Genomic DNA, 19405 nt, shown 5'->3' with positions numbered 1-19405 from the left:
GAATCGCCATACAATATTGTTGCGAATTACACCATTTCTCTCGCGTCGCGGCATTTTATATATATTTACAATAAAGAATATTAACTATAACACAACTCGATACAATTATATCTTAGATCTTTCAATTTGAAATGTTGCTCGTTCGACGGTCCGATCTCGACTCTTCGATTTTTCCGTTGGTAACACTCTTTTCCGTGGCAACCCCTATCTTCTATTATTCTTTAACACGTTCCGTGCCGAGCTTTTTTTACTCGAATCTTCACACTTTGATATTTTACTAAAACTTGATGTATTACGTGCAATTATTAATTCTCGTACACATAACAACGTAACAAAAACTTATCAACGCCCATTCTTGCGGTGGAAATTGATTCTTCGGTTCTAAATTTCTCGTAAACAATTTGTTCAGTTCACTAAGTAAATATGCAAGCGTGTACCATCGATGGTACACGTGGCACGGAACGTGTTAAGGAGTTATACACAACAGGACAGTTTCATATTACAGCGACTTGATTTAGACAAGTCGCCGTAACAATATCAATAATCGTAAATTAAAAAATGTGTAACCTGTTATTTAGACGGTTCCCATAAAGCCATTATTAAAATTACACAACTAAGAAAATCGAAGGATATAGATCACCGTTCACTCGTTAGAAAACCTTTGGATTTACTCTACATATACAACGTTACATGCTAAGGTCTCCCATTTTCTAGCGAAAGTCGTGGGATCAAAGTTCAGACACTTACCATTTTAAACCAACTCCGAGAGGTTCTTTTTCTAAACTTCCGTCAATACACTTGTACTGAGGCGTGCAACGGATTCTATTATCATGAAAACTTATCTATCATTACGAAAATGAAGATCGTTTATGGTTTTGTTCCACTTGTTCCTAAGTACACTTAATAATCTTCTTTCCAACAAACTTGCTACATTCGTTTTACCACGAATATACTCATATTTTATGTATTTCAAATTTCATTTACGATTTTGTTCTCACTGTACTAATTGCTGTTGTTCATCTTATTTACGTTATAGATATAAATTTACGCTTATTTAATTACGATTACTTAGGGTGCAGCAAAATATTTCCAGTAAGCCAAAGACGTCAAACATAAACAGGTCTGAAAGTTACAAAGAGCGGATACATCACAAGGTGAGGACTCCCTTTTTACTAATTTTCTTACTCTTATTCTAACTAATTTTCAGTAAGCTTCCACGAGATGTATAGATCGTTTGAGTCACTTGAGACTTTATTTATACCGGGTGATTTTCTAAGGATTAGCATTTGAATAGTTTCGTTATTTTTGACAATATGGAGAAACTTGATTAACAAAAGTATTCCAGCATATACGTAGAGTCCTATAATATGGTAGTAAAAGTTAAATGGAATCATATCCTTTGTATTTATTTTTTAATTTTAAATAGGATCATATCTTTTTATATATTAGTTTAAACAATTCAATATTTTCTATAAGAAGGTACATATTTACCAACGTATGTCAACAAATGATTATTTCAGGAGATATTTTAACTTTGCAAAAACATTTCAAGATGTTTGGCAAACGTGGATTTCGTACAAAAATGTGGACTCTAAATTATACGGGGTTATAAAATAACCTGTGGTCATTTAAAGTAACTTTTTCCTTAGCGAAAATTTTCGTTGATAACTCTTTAACGAAACCGTAACCAGCGTTTCCGCTAAGGAAATGTTACTTGAAATCGCCTCAGTATATAATCACCCTTTTCAAGGACTTACGAGATTTTTTGGGCATCCTGAATATTTATGCATAGTAAACTTTTTAATATCGGATCTAAAACAGTAGGACGAAGATTCGGACGATTTTTATTTCCAGTGTGACAATGCAAGTTGCCATGAGAATTAAGATGTTCAAGATTACTTACGACAATAAAAACAATTTAACTATAAAGTGATCAACAAATTGTCCAAATCTAAGTCCGGTTGAATAATTATATATATAAAACAATGTACGAAAAAATATATGATCCTATAAAAAAGATTGAAGGTGACCTTGAAATCTCTGAAACTTTTTCAGCTGGAAATAAATGATTACAGCTGTATTATGATCCTCTATATACTAACGTACTTTTGTTAACACTAAACCTACCGCGGCCAAAGTGACCGCTTTCTTATTTTGCAATTCTGAGAAGTTCCGAGACTCTTTCGTGGAAAACGCTTGAATAAGTTATATTATTGGAGCAAATTTTATAATAAAAACTTTACAAATTCTAAATAAATTCGGTCTTCTCACTTTTGTGAAGCAGTGCATGCCAGTTAGTATTACTGCTTGGTAAGTTTAGTGTTAATAAAGTTTCTTCATATCATATCCCTTTGACATTCAAGTGCTAATTCTTACTGGAACAGCCTGCGTATTATTTTTTGAAAAATACGACTACATTAAATTTTGTAGAAGCAATTTGTCTTAGAAACCCTTGCCGGACCAAATTTCTACATATTCTTGTGACTTCTCTTTACAGCGACAACTACGGGAAAAAAGGAAGACCAGTGATCCAAATCTTTCCAAAACAAAGTAAGTATTTTTTTCTCTGAATTACCCAATATTCAAATATCAGATAGATTAACAAATATTTTTGGGCGAGGTATGATCGTACACGGCCAACAAATTGAATAAATTCGCTTTTGTATTATCATTACTAAAAGTTTAGATTGTTCTAAAGTATCCATTACTACGTTACACATGTACAAATAAAATAAAGTCCAGTATAAAATGGAGGAATGTGGAATATTGAATAGCGTTAACGTATTCTGCGATTATGCATTTTAATAAGAAAAATTGAGTAAAGTAAGAAACTGTAATGCTAGTTTCTGTACTGTTCAGTTATTACAATTAGGCGAGGATAAACAATGGGTGACAATAAATCGTAGACATTTAATTATTAATTACTATTTTATTTTACTTAAAAGTAACCGGTGCAAACATTCTCATTCAACTCTTTGGGTCTTAAGGCACAAAGTTGATTTTCAAGATTGTAGTGTTTAGCCTGCAACGTCTTAAACTATCTTCGACAACATAAGTCTGCAAAACTTATTTTTTGTGCGGCTTAGTCTATACCTGATATTGGTAAAGTAGATAACAATTTATCTTTCATTTCTAGTAGTAGCTACGCATCAAACCTAATTTCTGGCTATCCCTATTTTTTAGTTATTTTTTCAATCATTCGAATATCTAACAGACGCAAGAAATACATATTTACCGTTTAAATTTGTTTAAATTTTTACGATGGATTTGGATGGCAAATTTGGACATTCTTTAATATAAAGAACGCCGGAAACAATATCATTTTTATTATTTTAGTTTCCTTAATATTCAAATTTAATTGAATATTAAGGATTAAATATTACGGATAATTTTAATTGAATATTAAGGATTGAATATTAAGGATAATTTTAATTGAATATTTACGTGAAGCAGAAAATCGCTTAGACGACATTTGCTCTTAATACGATTACAATTACCTTTAACAACAGAAATGTTAATTGCGGAGCCTAACAATGCAGCTCGTTCGCGAATTCTTCCTTTTTTCAAAAAATATAATTTGCGAATTTAGATATAATATATGTATACATAAATCTCCTCTGAGTTTTTGGGGATAAGTAATGTTGCCGGACGGGTCGTGACTAATATAAACGTATTATCTACACATTTTTCAACTTAATTTTCTCGTAAACGAAGCTTCAAACGGACAAAAAACTTTTTTTTCGATATATTTTCGCACGTAGAATCGTCCCTGCTCGATAGTAACACCTTGTATGATGTATGATACGTCTTCATGTTCATACGTATATGTAGACGTATGAAACAGATAAGTCACAATTGTGACGAGTTTTATGGTTTAAGTTCTGTTCTTAGGAAAACCGCATTACGCATAAGATGACGTATTAAGTAGTTCCATGTTTTGTGCGTTAAAGCAATTTTAACCATGTTTAAATTACAACACAATTTCGAGAACAAGTTGATTAATTGTTTTGTTTAATAAACGCGAAATAGTAATGACAGTTATTCCCATTGCACATTGCAATTCGTCAAAATGTCTCAGTTTCGCGGCAGTCAATATTTGTCTGCATGAAAATAAAATGAAATCGTACAATAGGCTAGTAGAAATAATTCTTGTCGTGGTTGATTATTTTAAACGTACCATTTATATTTTTCTAAAAGTTGCAATTGTTTCAACTGGAAAATGTATTCCAAAGCATACGAAATCGCTCGCTTTATGTTTCTGAGAACAGAAATTATGACGGTAGTAAAAATTCTGAAATAACTCTATATATGTGTATATAACTATACAAAAGTATTTATAAATGATTATAGAAAATTTCAGTAGAATCGATTTATTAATTTCAAAGATATTTTCTTGGCACCGATTTCGAAGACATAGTTCCGAGAAAAATACGTTCAAAATGATAAATACTTTATACTTAAAATATAATGGTTTCTGTTAAAAATAAATAGAATTTTCATTTGTATAAACTTGTTAATTATCTTACAGTAAAATATTGCATACAAATAAGAACCAGTCTTAAAGGAGACCAAAAAGAATTATTTAAAAATTTTTAATGAAAAAATCAGTGGAAAACATATTTATTGTTCAAGTTGGAGCCTATTATTAATCGCGAAATATAAAAGAAATTATTCAAAAAATAACAATTACGGTTAATCGTAGATATTTGTCGTCGCCAATAAACATCAACTATGACGGAATTTCTATTTCGGTCGCTTACAATAATCTTCGACGGAAGGAATTTATTCCAGTTACTCGTACGTAACACTTATCGGCGAGGGAAATTTTGTTTTTCTCATTCATAATTCTTGTCAGTGGCGGAAATCTTGATTCGGTGCTAATGACAGTTCTGAGCAATGAGACAATAAGAAAAAACACAATATGGTTAATGTCGCGTGATTAAGATAATTTTCAAAGAATACACTCTTTTCTCCTTAACAATAACAATAACTGTTATGACCAACACAAAACAATTTTCCTCATCAATAATGATTATAGACGACGAAAACAAAAGTCAAATATTAATTACTATTGTTCATAACTAAAAACATTGAAGGACCTCGATTAAACCTCGATCTATCAATTTTTGATTCGGCTAATCGAACTTCTATTGTATCAAATATTATGTTGAAAATGTCTAATTCCTTTTCGTTAACACCTAACTGATATAAACTTTCCAGTTTTATGCCAGAAGTCTCCGTATAGTTCCAGACTTTTTGTTGATTATTTGTGTCTTTCGCGTAGAGCACGTACAATATCACTTCTGTCACTATCGCTTCCGGAAGTAAATTTTCTTTTCTAAAACATTTCTTAGTGACACTTTATTAACATGGCTAAGAAAATATGTATATTTCACGTGTCAACGCGGCCATGAATAACACGATAACTGAAATGATTGCTGATAATCTTCTATAGGGTTATGTCAAGGTTATAAATATAGTATATATAGTATATATATATAAGTATATTTCACGTGTCACCGCGGTCACGAATAACACGATAACTGAAATGAATGCTGATAATCCTGTATATGGTTCACAGCTTATAAAAAAAAAAATTGGCACCTGTCATTTACATTGGGCCTGACCCAAAAAATATATTTCGAACAAAACTTATTTGGAATAAAGAGGGACATATACGGCAGCAACTAATTTTTTGCTCTTTTGCATTTGTATCAAGATATGAGGGTTACTTTGAATATCTATTAAACAGTGAATAAAAAATTATTGAGATGCAAGGTTACATTAACTCAATTAATGTAATCGTGTAGACGATTAAGCAGTGAGTGTGACACATATGTGTGTTTCGTATTTTGATAAAAAAAAGGAAAATATCAAAGGATTAATTGTAGCCCCTTTATACCATTTAAACATTCGTTCGAAACATCTTTTTATAAAACACGTAGTTTACAACAACAACAAAATTACGGTGAATGAATTAAATGACTCACTCTGTACACTCTGCGACTCTGAGACACTACTTAAAATTGTCTCACCATAATTCAGTACTACGTTTATGTTCCTAAAATTGTTTGTATTTAATCTGGTATGAGAAAATTTAAATGCAATTGATGAAGAAATATATCGTGCAGTTTAAATTACTTCGAATGCAGGTTAAAAGATTTTTTTAAGAAACCACCCGTGATAATCATGTTTGGCCACGAGTCTCACACATGGTTGTAGGGAAAAGGGTTAACTGGAATGAGTTCTCCGGCCGAAGGGCGTACGAAACGGATTTATGATTAGAAATGAAGGGAGGGTCTCTTGGAAAAGGCCTAAGCAGAAAAGTTCCCGAGGGTTAGTTGAATAGCTAAAAGGTTTTCACGTAGACCGTAGTTGCAGCAGGTAAATTCATGCTCGCAAGAAACAGTTAGCTTCATACCATATTTACGCTAAAGGCACAAACTTTTGAAAAGCTATTCAAACTTATAGACAAATATTATTATTAAATAACAGTTCTGTTAAATAAAAACAACTTCTCCAACAAAATAGACATATTCTTTATTAAATTAATTAATATTAAAATATTATACAATATATAATTAATATAAAATATATATTAATATTAAAATATTAAAATATATTAAAATATTCTTTAAAAATAGAATTGCAGGCAGGATTGGAGTAAAATTAGTGAAACAAATTTTAAGTCAACTGCATCACCTTTTCCCATCGTCTTACTGACACCCCCCTTTTGTAGAAATGATTTTTCTATCGAGTAAAGCAAATTTAGAGGGTCGCGCACCAAATTTTCGATAGTCAAAAAATTAGATCCACCCTGGTTGAGCATGTTCGAGAAAGTGTGTCACGTATATGAAAGATTCGCGTGAATTCTTTTTCGTTGACGAACTACTTGCATACTTCCATCGAGATACGGAACGAATCATAGCACCAAGTATTTCGACAATTTCCTCAAACTGTCTTGCGTAATTGTATAATTGCCAAAATAGATTCGTTACGAAAATTGCTTCAATTTCAAAGGTCTTTGAATTTCGGAGTAAATGTTTATTTACTGAGATGAGAGTAACAATTTTTCAGTTGAAATCAAGAGTTCGTTGTGCAGGCTACTTCTGCCATCATCATAGAGAGACATCGAAACTTCTATTCAAACTGCAATCGAAATCGGTTCATTTCAGAAACTTCGATCGAAATACTTCCCAAAAGTATTCAAACAGACATTGTTGTTGAATATTATAATGATCGTACAAAACCATAAGTTTTAATTTTATTTTCTTAATAATTATCATTTATCAATTAAAATGTCTTCATTCTGTTGAAGTAATTAATATGCAGGATGATTCTTCGTAACCGTATACGACGAAAATCAAAAAATAAGAAATTTGTTTTTGTCAGAAGGTTCTTTAACACGTTAAGTGCTGAAGATCAATATCAAAGCCATTTAATTTATGAAAACGAAACTAAAAAGCGAAGATTTACCATAGGAAACGTTAGTTTAACTCTTTCATATTTTACAAATTCCAGTAATATTCAGTTTGTTCAATGTAAATATTACAATAATATGATTACTTAAAAGCGAAGCTAAAAACGTAATTTCTTTAGTATTATATCTTTTTTCGTCGTCGCGAAAAGTCGTCTCTTAAATTTTGTCTCAACTGTTCCGGAGCACTCTGCATAATTACATTTAATATATTAAATGTAGATATGCCCTCTTAATGATTGCACTAGCATCGATTGCGATTCGATTATTGTTATAGATAAAAAATCGTTTGTACGTATAAAAAATCATTTATAATTGGACCGCAAATTTGATGCCTCCTAAAGATTTGATGCTTCCTGTTGCATTATTTTCAACTTACTAAAGTGGTTAAGGAACAAAATGAATAAGTAATCAGTGCAGACAATTCTTATTTTGTATAAAAATCCGCAGTCTATTTAAAACCGATAATTAATTTTACAGCAATCCTGCAGCTGCATTTCCTTGGTAAACATATATGTCAATGCATAATCATATCATAATATATCAATACATAACTTAGAGACATAAAAATGAATATTTCCAATGAAGCAAATGCAAAATAAATTTTTAGAATTTCTTAAAAAAATCTTTTAACCTGCATTCGAAGTAATTTAAACTGCACGATATATTTCTTCGTCAATTGCATTTAAATTTTCTCATACCAGATTAAATACAAACAATTTTAGGAACATAAACGTAGTACTGAATTATGGTGAGACAATTTCAAGTAGTGTCTCAGAGTGGCAGAGTATACAGAGTGAGTCATTTAATTCATTCACCGTAATTTTTTTTGTAAACTACGTGTTTTATAAAAAGATGTTTCGAACGAATGTTTTGTTGGTATAAAGGGGCTACAATTAATCTTTTGCTATTTTTCTTTTTTTTTTATCAGAATATGAAACACACATATGTGTCATACTCACTGCTTAATCGCCTACACGATTACATTGATTGAGTTAATGTAACCTTGATAAACATGAGTTTCTGAACCTTTGCATCTCAATAATTTTTTATTCATTATTTAATAGATATTTAAATGGCATGATTAAATGTTGTGCATTATATGCAGTTAAAGAGAATTCAAAGTAACCCTTATATCTTGATACAAATGCAAAAGAGCAAAAAATTAGTTGCTGCCGTGTATGTCCCTCTTTATTCCAAATAAGTTTTGTTCGAAATATATTTTTATACAACATGCAGAAAAATTCGGGTGAATGAGTTAAATGGGTCGCCTCGTACATATTCTCCTACATTTACGTATTAATGTATGAACTAAAATTTTTTGGAATCTTGATGTGCCATGTTTTTCCTTACAACCATAGATATTTTATATAATTTTGTAATTTTAAATAGTAAAGATCGGTCATTTCGGAAAATACGTATAAGTCAACTTTCATAAGTTTAGTTGTAGGTGTTAGAGCGATGAGCTAGGATAGTTTCGTAGTAAAATCATCGAAATGATAGAATTCCATGTATACATGACTTTTCTGGCAACCTTGAAGCGTCACCACTTGGCGTGCTGCTTTTGCGCGACTGGCTGGAAACGGATATACCCAGGATGTATCTTAAAAGTTCTAGAGCAATGTAAATGGGTAAACAAACGGTAGTAGTATACAGTCGAGATCTGTATCAGATACGCGTAATCGTCGTTCCAGTACGCTATTTATCTGCGATTCATTTTTATTCGAATAGATATATTGAATCAATTTGTTATAGCTGTGAAAAAGTATATTTCAAGTGCAAAATAATTCGGGACAAAAATCATAATTCTTAAGCTGAGAATTTTAAAAAGAATGCATTCATTAACATAAAAAGGAATATATGTTTTCTTAAGCAATATTGTGATCACGCCTGTGTTATCGAATGTAGACTTTAATATAAATTTTTATTAATATAATTTATTATTGCCTAAATACTGAGTAGCTTTTGTTTAAAATAATTTTTCATTGGTTTCACGGAGGTATCTGAAAATTCGTAGCGATCGTTTCGCATAATATTGGTTTCAGACAAATGTCATAACTCTGAATATATTGAAAATTTTATTTTTATTTTCTATCTGTAACTTTCATTACGCGTCACATAAAACATCAAATGAACATCTAATGAATGATAATAAACTCTGTGTTAATGACGATTTAGATCCGTTTTTTCATTTCGAGCAACTTTGGACAATTGAATTTGACGTCATCATAAATTTCAATGTGTTCCGAAGTAACAAACATTCTATATAAACAGTTAGCATAATTTGTTGTTATCGTATCGAAATCACTTGGTAACGTGCATTGATTTTTATAAAGTAAACATTACGTCTATAAATTTTAACAAGAAATTGACATATTCAGTAAATGTTAATAATATAAGATATATATATATATATATATATATATATATATATATATATATATATATATATATATATACTATGTTCGGTTACTAATAGTTTTACCATAGAAAAATTACGAAATTTGACATTTCAAATTTCTGATCTTTGCCCATTCGGTGAAAAACTACGAAGCATGGAGTACTCTTTGATATAAGTGTCATCGTAGATGAGATTAGAAGTCAAAATTTGTTGAATACTGACTTGGCGAAATCTTAAAAACTCCACTTTTTATAGTTTCGGGATTATAAGATCTAGTCCATACATTAAGCTTATATAACTTTTTTAATTACCACCCTATTCGAGTTAAATTTACTGAATTCTGCAAATAATTTTTCACTTCCTTTCGTATTTTCATATTAATACTAAACGTACCGAACAGTAAAATTGACTGGTGTGCATTGCCTCATAAAAATAATAAAATTCTACTTACTCAGATTTTGTATAGTTTCTATTATAGCAGTTGCATCAATAATGTAATTTATTCAATCATTTCCCATGATGGTACATTTATAATTTTTACAACGATGGAAGTAGTAGCTGATGAATTGATCATGATAGGCTTAGTATTAATTATTATACTCTTTTATATAGTAGACTTAAATATATTGTATTATAGTGTTATTTCCAAAGATAAGCACGTTTTTTGTTTTAATAAATTTTAATGATTAATGTAGAAGGGATAAAATAATGAAAATCTGACTGCATGCATTATATAAAAAATATAGTTGAAATCACATAATTCGATATATAAATTTATTTGAAAATTACGATCTAAAGGAAGTGGGAAAATTTGTTTACAGCAATTACGACTTAACATTTATTATCGATTTAGTAATTACTGAAAGCGAGGCAACAAATCGGCGCAATTTTGAGCATTCGAGCGTGGCCTGACACAGTGAAATACGATCTAAATAGTTAATTCGGCAATGCTTTCTAACAATAATGCAAAAGCAACAAATTTCGCCGAAAAGTGAGCTTGTACATTTGTTTTCTTTCCCGCTATTCTAGGCATTCTGTCAATTATTATAGTTTGTTTACCGCTGTCCGGGATATACTCTTCCGAACATTTCGCAAAACGTTCCAGACTTCATTTTTAGACCTTGAACAGTATTCTATAAACTTTCTGTCGAAGAGATCGTAAAACAACCGCGTGATTTTTCAAGCAATATCAACCGATTTTCTAACGGGAACAGCATTCAACGAAGAAAGTGGTTAAATGAATTATGTTTGCTATATACAGCGTTTCCTATTATATTAACCTCTTAGCTGAGTAAACCAATTTTGTAGACATAGACTATGGATATTTGATGCGTTTATGACAAAAATGAGTAGATGCAATTTAAAACAGTGAAAACATTAAAAACAACTGAGAATATTGATATAATAATTTGAACTTACTAAAATTATTGAGAAAAGAAAGAAATTGTGCTTGGCTGTATTATTTTGCATAAAGATACATCATTTTATGCTTCATTCAAAGCGTCAGTAACTACTTCACGAATAAATATGTTCGACTCGTTGATAGGCGATGTAAGAAAATCCTCCGATAGCAAAGAGTTCATTCATTCTGTGCAAAATTCGCTCGTATTCCATTTGGAAATCAGTGTACAGTGACCGACCAAACTATTGATACACTTTTCGAAACGCGATAACTTTTTCAAAAATTGGACTAAATGATTTCAATTTGTTTTTAATGTTAAAGAGATCAGCTTATTGTACAATTACTGAAATATTAGGTCTACCGGAAAGTTCTGTCCGTTTAAGAAATGAAAGGAAATAATAGATTTTTCATAAATTTAGTAATATTTATTGTACAATATAATTTCTGTCGTTACTTGTGACCTCTTGCCAGCGTGATGACAATGTCTCAAATGAATATGTGCATATCCATTGGAATTTGCAATGACAACAAAAAATAAGAAACCCTCGTTTCTTAAATTTTTTATCCGAGTCCACAACAAAATTAATGCACCACGAAATCGGTTGATGTTGTTATGCGTTACAGACAATTAACGATCGCAGTTTTTTTATGGATTTCAACGAAAAACAAGTAATCTTTACAATCATTCGGTGGCTGTAGGTAACTGTGCAACAACGCACGTAAGTTATCGGGATCTACGAAACGCATTTTTTAAATTTTCGTTCCAGGTTCAGATAGGAAACTTACGAAATGTTAATTTTTATTTAATTTCTTTTGTCGTCTCAAGTAATAACAAAATTAAAAAGGAAACGTACTTTAGTCAATGCAGGGTTCCTTTAACATTTAAAAAAAGATTCAAATAATTCTATTCGGTTTTAGAAGAACTAATCGCGCGTTTCAAAAGGCGTTCAAATACTTTTCGTCAGGTGTTGTACTTTTTAGCCCGTCGCTGTGCGAATATCCGAAACACTTGAAAACGGTAACGGCGCTACAGTTACAACACCCCGCGCAGCGTAGTCGTACGGCCACCGATCACCGAACTCGAACCGTATTGAATACAGATAATAAATTCGAAATAATGCCTTCTCGATTGTTTGATATTGACACGAGCGTTAACGGCGAGCGAGACTAGCAGCCGCGCCGCGCCGCGCCGGTTCCGGCTTCAATTCCGAAACCGCACTCGGAACGTCTATTCCCGGCTTTTACTCGACCCTGGAATTTTTCCGGCACATCGTGTATAGATTTTTGGCAGAGTTCTCCGGCTGCTCTTCTTCCCGGCGACTTTTCGTTTCTTCGACGGTCTAGATCGGCTGTGTTTTCCACGTGCGAACGGCGCAGACTCGATTCCGTCTCTTCCTCGGGGCCGAAGGTGTCTTTGCCAGGCCAGGAGGACTTCAGTCTGACGTTAAACGTTCAATTCCGCGGATGGCTGTTGCGCCGCCTCGACAGCACGATACACCCACGCGTTCGCACGTACCGTTTTCCCGCAACGTCGTCGTTCACCCTTAACGTGAGAATTTCGGATCGGCATCGACGAGTTCCGCGATTTCCCTCGGATCGCTACCCGGCGCCGCGTCCCGTTATTGTGTTGCATATCGTTGATCTTTCTCCCGTTTCCCACCGTGAAAGGATATCGACCGTTGGAAACATTGAACGAATATCTGTGCAATCTTTCAACCAGTCGCGTGATCAACAGGCAATTGTTGATTCAACGAATTAACGATTGTTCTCTGGTCGGTGCTTCTTTTTTTTTTTCTTTTAATACGTTCATTGTCGCGACTAGTTTTGTCTGTCAGACTACGAATGTTCGATATGGTTAACCAGTTACGTTGAGTATGTTGAATTATTTCGAATATTGTGATCATCGACCTGTTTTTCGTTTCGACAAAAAAAAAAAAGAAAAAAACGGAGTTTGCTTATCGTTGCTTCCATAATGTTTTCCAATTATGATTCTTTGCGACCGACTGCATCAAAATCGCTGTTCCGGATTCCGAAAAACAGACTTGTTGAAGTTTGATTCTAGCAAGAATGAACAAACTCCCCTAGTTTGGGGGTGAAATGATCAGTTTTTGTCTGCGATGCAGGGGACGGACCGAATTATTAAATCAAATAATTTAATGTTAACACTTAGCCAACCGAATGTGGAGATCTCCCCGTTTTAAATTCAGTCGATTGACGACCGAATGGATGATTAATGAAAAATTAAAACTGATTGCTTAATTTTATTAAGATTTTCATGAGGTACGAATGCTGAAGAAGTAATTGACGCCATATAAGTTTGCTTAGTCATTTTCGTTCAATAGAATGAAATATTTTAATTTTATGAGAATTTTCGAGGTCTCTAGCGCGGTCTTGGAAGTGTTAAGTGAATTGTAACATGCTGCTGATTCATATTTCATTTGTTTTTTGTTATCACGCTTTGGCCTAATGCTTTACATAAATTTTATAGTGTTATGAACGACATAGCAATTTGTTGGATTTTTAAATGAATGAGGTAGAAACTTCCGTATCTTTTTTTGAAAAATATTTATTCGATCGAAATACGAGCCGTTCGCTTCGACACATTTTGCCAATGGGTTTTTAATGCAAAAATGCCATTTCTGAAGATGTTTCGGTACTTCGAATGAATAGACTCGGTTTATAAACAAATTATACGAATGTCCGCAGAATTCATACGCGCACTAGACTGAAAACAAGTGACAAAAATACAGAGTTTTAAAAAAATTCGTTTTGGTAAAACATGACGCTGGCAGTACGCAATAAGACTGTAAAAGAGGTTATGTCGTAAACAACAACATAACGTAAACAGGTAGACAAACGTTTACACGTGATAAAAACCCGACGTGTTTCACACGCCCCGAGCTAATACTCGAACTATGAGACTATCGATATTGATGTTGGTATTAATTAAGGTTAATCGCATCGAATTTTCGAGGTTTTCGTTCGTTAGCTTTATCCGAATTTCTAATTTATCATATTTTATCCACGAGAAATACTGTCCCACCATGGATCATCAGGGACGGATTAACAAATAGACGGATTAAAGAGAGTTCGGATTAGGTAGACTTAGTTTCTGTGCATGCTAGGATCTCATATAGATATAATTCGGTTAATAGATATACATATGCTTCGGAGAAATCAGCCAAGTTTTAACCGAAGTAATTACAAATTCATTAACAAGACAATAGATCGCAGATATTCTGTTATCTGAACACGGAAATTGTTCATCACAGACATTATTAAGTAGATCCATTTACTCATTTACATATGACACATAACCTAAACTAAGGGTACTCGTGTTGATGAAAGTTCGTAATCATCGATCTTCGACGTGAGATGATTCGCACCAGTTCGTTGTGGGCCAAGACCAGTCGGATCGCATGTTCTCGTTTTCATTATGGTCAAGTCGATTAGAATGTGATACTAACAAATAGTTAAGATGGATTTAATGAGAATTCTCTCAACGACGATGCAAATCGATTAGGGTAGCGCAGCCGGTTACTGTAAGGTGACCAATTGTTGTGCCTTTGGTTTGTTGTCGGACATCGTTAGTTTTATGTTATCGAATAAGATATATTAAACTTTTTTATTTAAAAATATACAGAATATACAAAATAAAAGAATAAAAAAATTTAATACCTCTTATTCGATGAATATAAAGTTAAATATGTCCGAAAAGAAACCAAAGGCACAGCAATTGGTCACCCCACAATAACCGGCTCCGCTGCCCTATATGAAACTAAATATTACAAGAGAAAGACATATGTCGGAGTGATTAACTAAACAAATCGGAAAATGTGAAGCAGCTCATCAACAGTTTGAATTGGTCTTTTACGGTTAACAGATTAATCCTCGGACTACTCATGGCACGCGACACGACGAGCCTTACGGTAGCAGGGTCACTTTGACCCAACATGTACATGTTTCTTATTATTTATTTTTTCAAGCAATGTATTTTTATTTATTTATTCATTTATTTATTAGTACTTTAAATCAGATGGTTATTAAGCAATGTAGTCACAAGATGAGTCACGCGACTAGGGCGGGTTATATCTCGAGTTTGGTATCAGATAGACAAAAATTGTAGAGGAAAAAGTTTATTGGTATGTAGGTGCCTATTTTTCTCCGACTTCATTATTTTCATAAGTGCAGCGATGCATCTGAAAAATGCAGATGCACATTTTTAAAAAAATGGAATCATATATTTTTGTTTACTCATATTAGTTCCTCGGGCTATTCTGTATAAAAAACTATTAGGCTACCATGTTAACAAAATCAATATTTCGTGAGATATTTTTTTTTTATTAATCCTTTACTTAGCTTAGAAAAAATGTTCGAACGTTCAGCCTTCGGATTCGACGAACTTCGTATATAGTTTCTTAATGTTTTTCATAACAAAATTAAATAATCCGCGATTTACCTCGTCACGTGATTCGAACGCCATTGACGTCAAGTTTTAGCCGGCAGCCCAGCAACACTGGTTTTACGTTCGCAAATGGTTATTTAGGATCTTAGTAAAAATGTGAAATATCTCATGAAATAGTGATTTTGTTGACATAGTACCCTAACGATTTTTTACGCAGAATAAGTCGAGAAATCAGTACGAGTAAGCAAAAATATGCGATTCCATTTTAAATAAATGTGCATCTGCATTTTTCAGATGCGTCGCTGCACTTACGAAAAGAACAAAGTCGTAGAAAAATAGACACCTTCATACCAATCAACTGTTTCTTCTACAACTTTTTTCTACCTGATACCAAACTCGATATATACTCCGTCTTAATTGCGTGACTCACCGTGTACATGTAGTTGTTTGATCAGTATAGGAAAATAAAGAAATAATAGGAAAATATGGAAAGTACAAACTGGACGTACATTCATATACAGGCTGATCTAGTAAGTAAAATTCAATATCTCTGTTATTTATGGACATATATGAAGAAACGTTATTAAAAAATGTATCTCAGTATACAGAGGTTTACAACACGACGGTAATATATTTTTTTGCTTTTCGGAGCTTTCAAGGTTACTTTCACTCTTTTAGGTAGAATTCTATACTTTTATATATTAGTTTGAGCAGTTCAGCATTTTTTTAAATAGAAAAAGTAGTGCTTTGTGTATGTAAACAAGTGATTAGTTCAGGGGATATTTTAATTTTATTAACCAAACTACTTCTCTGTTAACTCAGGACGTCTGTGTGATGGGACATCACGTACCCAAGTTTTAAATTATCAACCTGCTTTAAACAAAATGACATTAATAATAATAACTCGTATCCTTATATTTTTTATAATATTATTGGCAATTGTGTTGTTTGAATTAAAAATTTACTAAAATTATTTGTTTTAAATATTTTGTTAAAGAAATTGATCAAGCTATGCAACATCCTATCAAACACATATCTTGCCGCATTTATACTGAGAGAGACGTCGGGTTAATAAAGTCTCTTCGTATCTCCAAAAATAACAATGTTGTTCAAGTGCTAACTCTTATTAGACCACCCTCTATTATAATAATTTATAAATAATAAACATACATTATTCATTATTCTTCGTTACAATTTTGACGTATGAGTTCCATATTTGCCTGACTTCTACCGATAAATCTATTAATAAATATCATAAATCATCGTACTCGCATAATCGATCACAATTGTGTGAAAACAATCCGGCAAACTGTAGTTCGATTGGGCGTACATTAGCATCGAGGTTTCGGGAAGTTGTTGGAACAATAGCTTGACTGAAGTATCTCCGACAGTTGTTGGAATTTTCGAAAAAGAATTTCTATTTCGAGTGATAAGAGGAGGATCTTAGAGGATGTATCTAGAGCATGGACCATGTTAATGGGATCACGTAAACACTTTCGATATTTATGGTCACTTCTTTTTTTTATTTTTACTATATTCTACATTCTACTATATATTATATACGTATTCTTTTTTAATTTTCTAATTTCTGTCAATGCGTTGGGATGGCATTTTATTCTATATTTTATTGCGTTTTGATTTCAAAATTGTTATCTAAATCATCTTGAATATCATACCACGAGGCAGCAGCTATAGTTCTTAACGCATTGCTTCGAATTCTTTGGGTGATATTTCTTTTTAAGACATAAATTATTTTATTTACAATATATATCATATAGTGTACACCAGGGGTGGTCAAACTCAAAAGCTAACTTGGGCCATGATAATAAATAAACAATGCTTAACTTTAGGTGGGCCGCAAAAAAATCAATGTTCATAGAAACAAATATTTTTATTTTGACTAGTACATTGTAATAAACACATGTATAAAGTTAAATTATTGTTTACGTCCTGATACTTGACATCAGAAATGTTCATCTCGGGCCGCGAGTTTGACACCCCTGGTGTACACTGTGCTAATGGAACAAGCAGATACAAAACATTATTTAAAGTTATTTAAAACATACCAACTATGTTGGTTTGCCTTCATGCTTAAATACCAGAGATTTCTATTTTATGCATTCATACGAACTACATTGTTTAATCCAACATATTATTAGATTGGTATGCATGAAACTTCTGTTTTTTTCTTAATTCTTTTATTTAAATAGGAAAGCTTTCGTAAACGCATTCTCAAAACTTTTGGGGACGTGACAACGCCACTGGTAATTATGGCACTTTTAAAATTAAACGTTTTTGTTTTGTATGGCTTGTATCAATGCGATCCTATTTAAACAAGGTAATTACGTCGAACGTTATATCATTTTATATTTTATTTGAAACGTTCGTTACTATTTCGCTACAGAACATTCTTCGAGAGCAATAGGTTAAAATTTTCGTTGACGTTATTTTTGAAGCTTAATCTTTCCTTATGAATTGTCTTTTCTGTAACGATTATAAAATTAAATCGATACAACTCTAAACGTGAAAATCGAGTACGAAGTAAGGAATTGTTTTCGAACAAATCGCATCAACATCATTAACGACATAGAATTTCCTTCTTTAGACTCAATCTTGTTTGATTTAAATAAATGATCGACACGCGCGCGCGTGGGAATTATTAGGTGCTGGTCCTTTAAGGGTGAAGTATGTTCTAATGATCGAAAACAGAACTAAAAATAAGAAATACTGAAACTATCAATTTAACATAAATTCTTCATAAAAAAAGTAATATGTCGTTAATTCGAGAAGCGTAAAACGATTTATCACTAGCATGCTTATTGATCGGATCTTTTATTCGTAACCAATTTATGACAACAGATGTGTTAGTTTACGTAGAGTGCATAAATAGAACATTTACAAAAAATTTGATTGCAAAACGGTTACGAAATTCTCAAAACTTTTTCGTAAAGAGAAACTTTTTTTTAAACCGAATCTAAATGGAGAAACTAATTAATTGATCGACCAATTAAAGTAAATCGTGTAAAAAATAAATTAGATAGTTTTCTAAACCTCGTTAAATCTAAATGATATAAAACAATGCGTGTAAAAGTATAAATTTTATATTGTGAAACATAATATTCTGTTATCGTCTGTCGTGTGCCAACAAGACGTTCCCGTAACGTTATCTAATAATTTTTTAAGGGGTTTATCGTGTAGAAAGAGATTGTTTAGATTTCTCGTATTATAACGCAGTAATTCAAAATTCTATTAACAGGTTTCCAGTAGACAAAGCATTAAATAGTACGTGGAAGTCATAAGATGAGTGACCACAACATTGTCTATTTTGTTTTGTAGAAGAAGTTTAATTTTACATGTTTGTATTATTTTATACACCAAAACTAAGAATGAAGTTTATTCAGAATTAGATTAACACATATTTCTGCACTTTTTATTTGGGATCCATCATTTTTGTGAAATTCATTATACAGTTAAGGATTAAATCTGCGATCATGCTATTATAATTTTTTTGAAATTATTAAGGAACAGAATGACTTTTTTATTTAATTCCTATTTCTTATAATCGATGTTGTAAATTTTTACTTTCGTGATGAAATTGAGACTAGCGAAATATGCTATAAATTTTTCAATTTTATGTGAACGAAACCAATTCTCTACTCAATTAAATATTTAATTAACCTTTGGGGACGGATATTAACATATTGACGACATCAGAACTGT

At 32.1% G+C, this 19405-nt stretch overlaps 1 protein-coding gene across 4 annotated transcripts in view; it reads left to right on the top strand.

The window, feature by feature from the left end:
• RhoGEF2 (Rho guanine nucleotide exchange factor 2) overlaps positions 1 to 19405 on the top strand; it is a 120329-nt gene that overhangs the window by 66547 nt on the left and 34377 nt on the right. For all 4 annotated transcript variants that reach the window (XM_076527238.1, XM_076527236.1, XM_076527235.1 and 1 more), the window contains 2 exons: positions 1073 to 1154; positions 2498 to 2550. In XM_076527238.1, the coding sequence (XP_076383353.1) occupies positions 1073 to 1154; positions 2498 to 2550 (135 nt within the window). The remainder of the gene's footprint in view (positions 1 to 1072; positions 1155 to 2497; positions 2551 to 19405) is intronic.

This window comes from Megalopta genalis, chromosome 17 (assembly GCF_051020955.1).
Source record: "Megalopta genalis isolate 19385.01 chromosome 17, iyMegGena1_principal, whole genome shotgun sequence".
NCBI classification, from domain to species: Eukaryota; Metazoa; Arthropoda; class Insecta; order Hymenoptera; family Halictidae; genus Megalopta; species Megalopta genalis.
The sequence above is the reverse complement of the archived record's forward strand: the minus strand, read 5'-3'. Positions and strand labels throughout refer to the sequence as shown.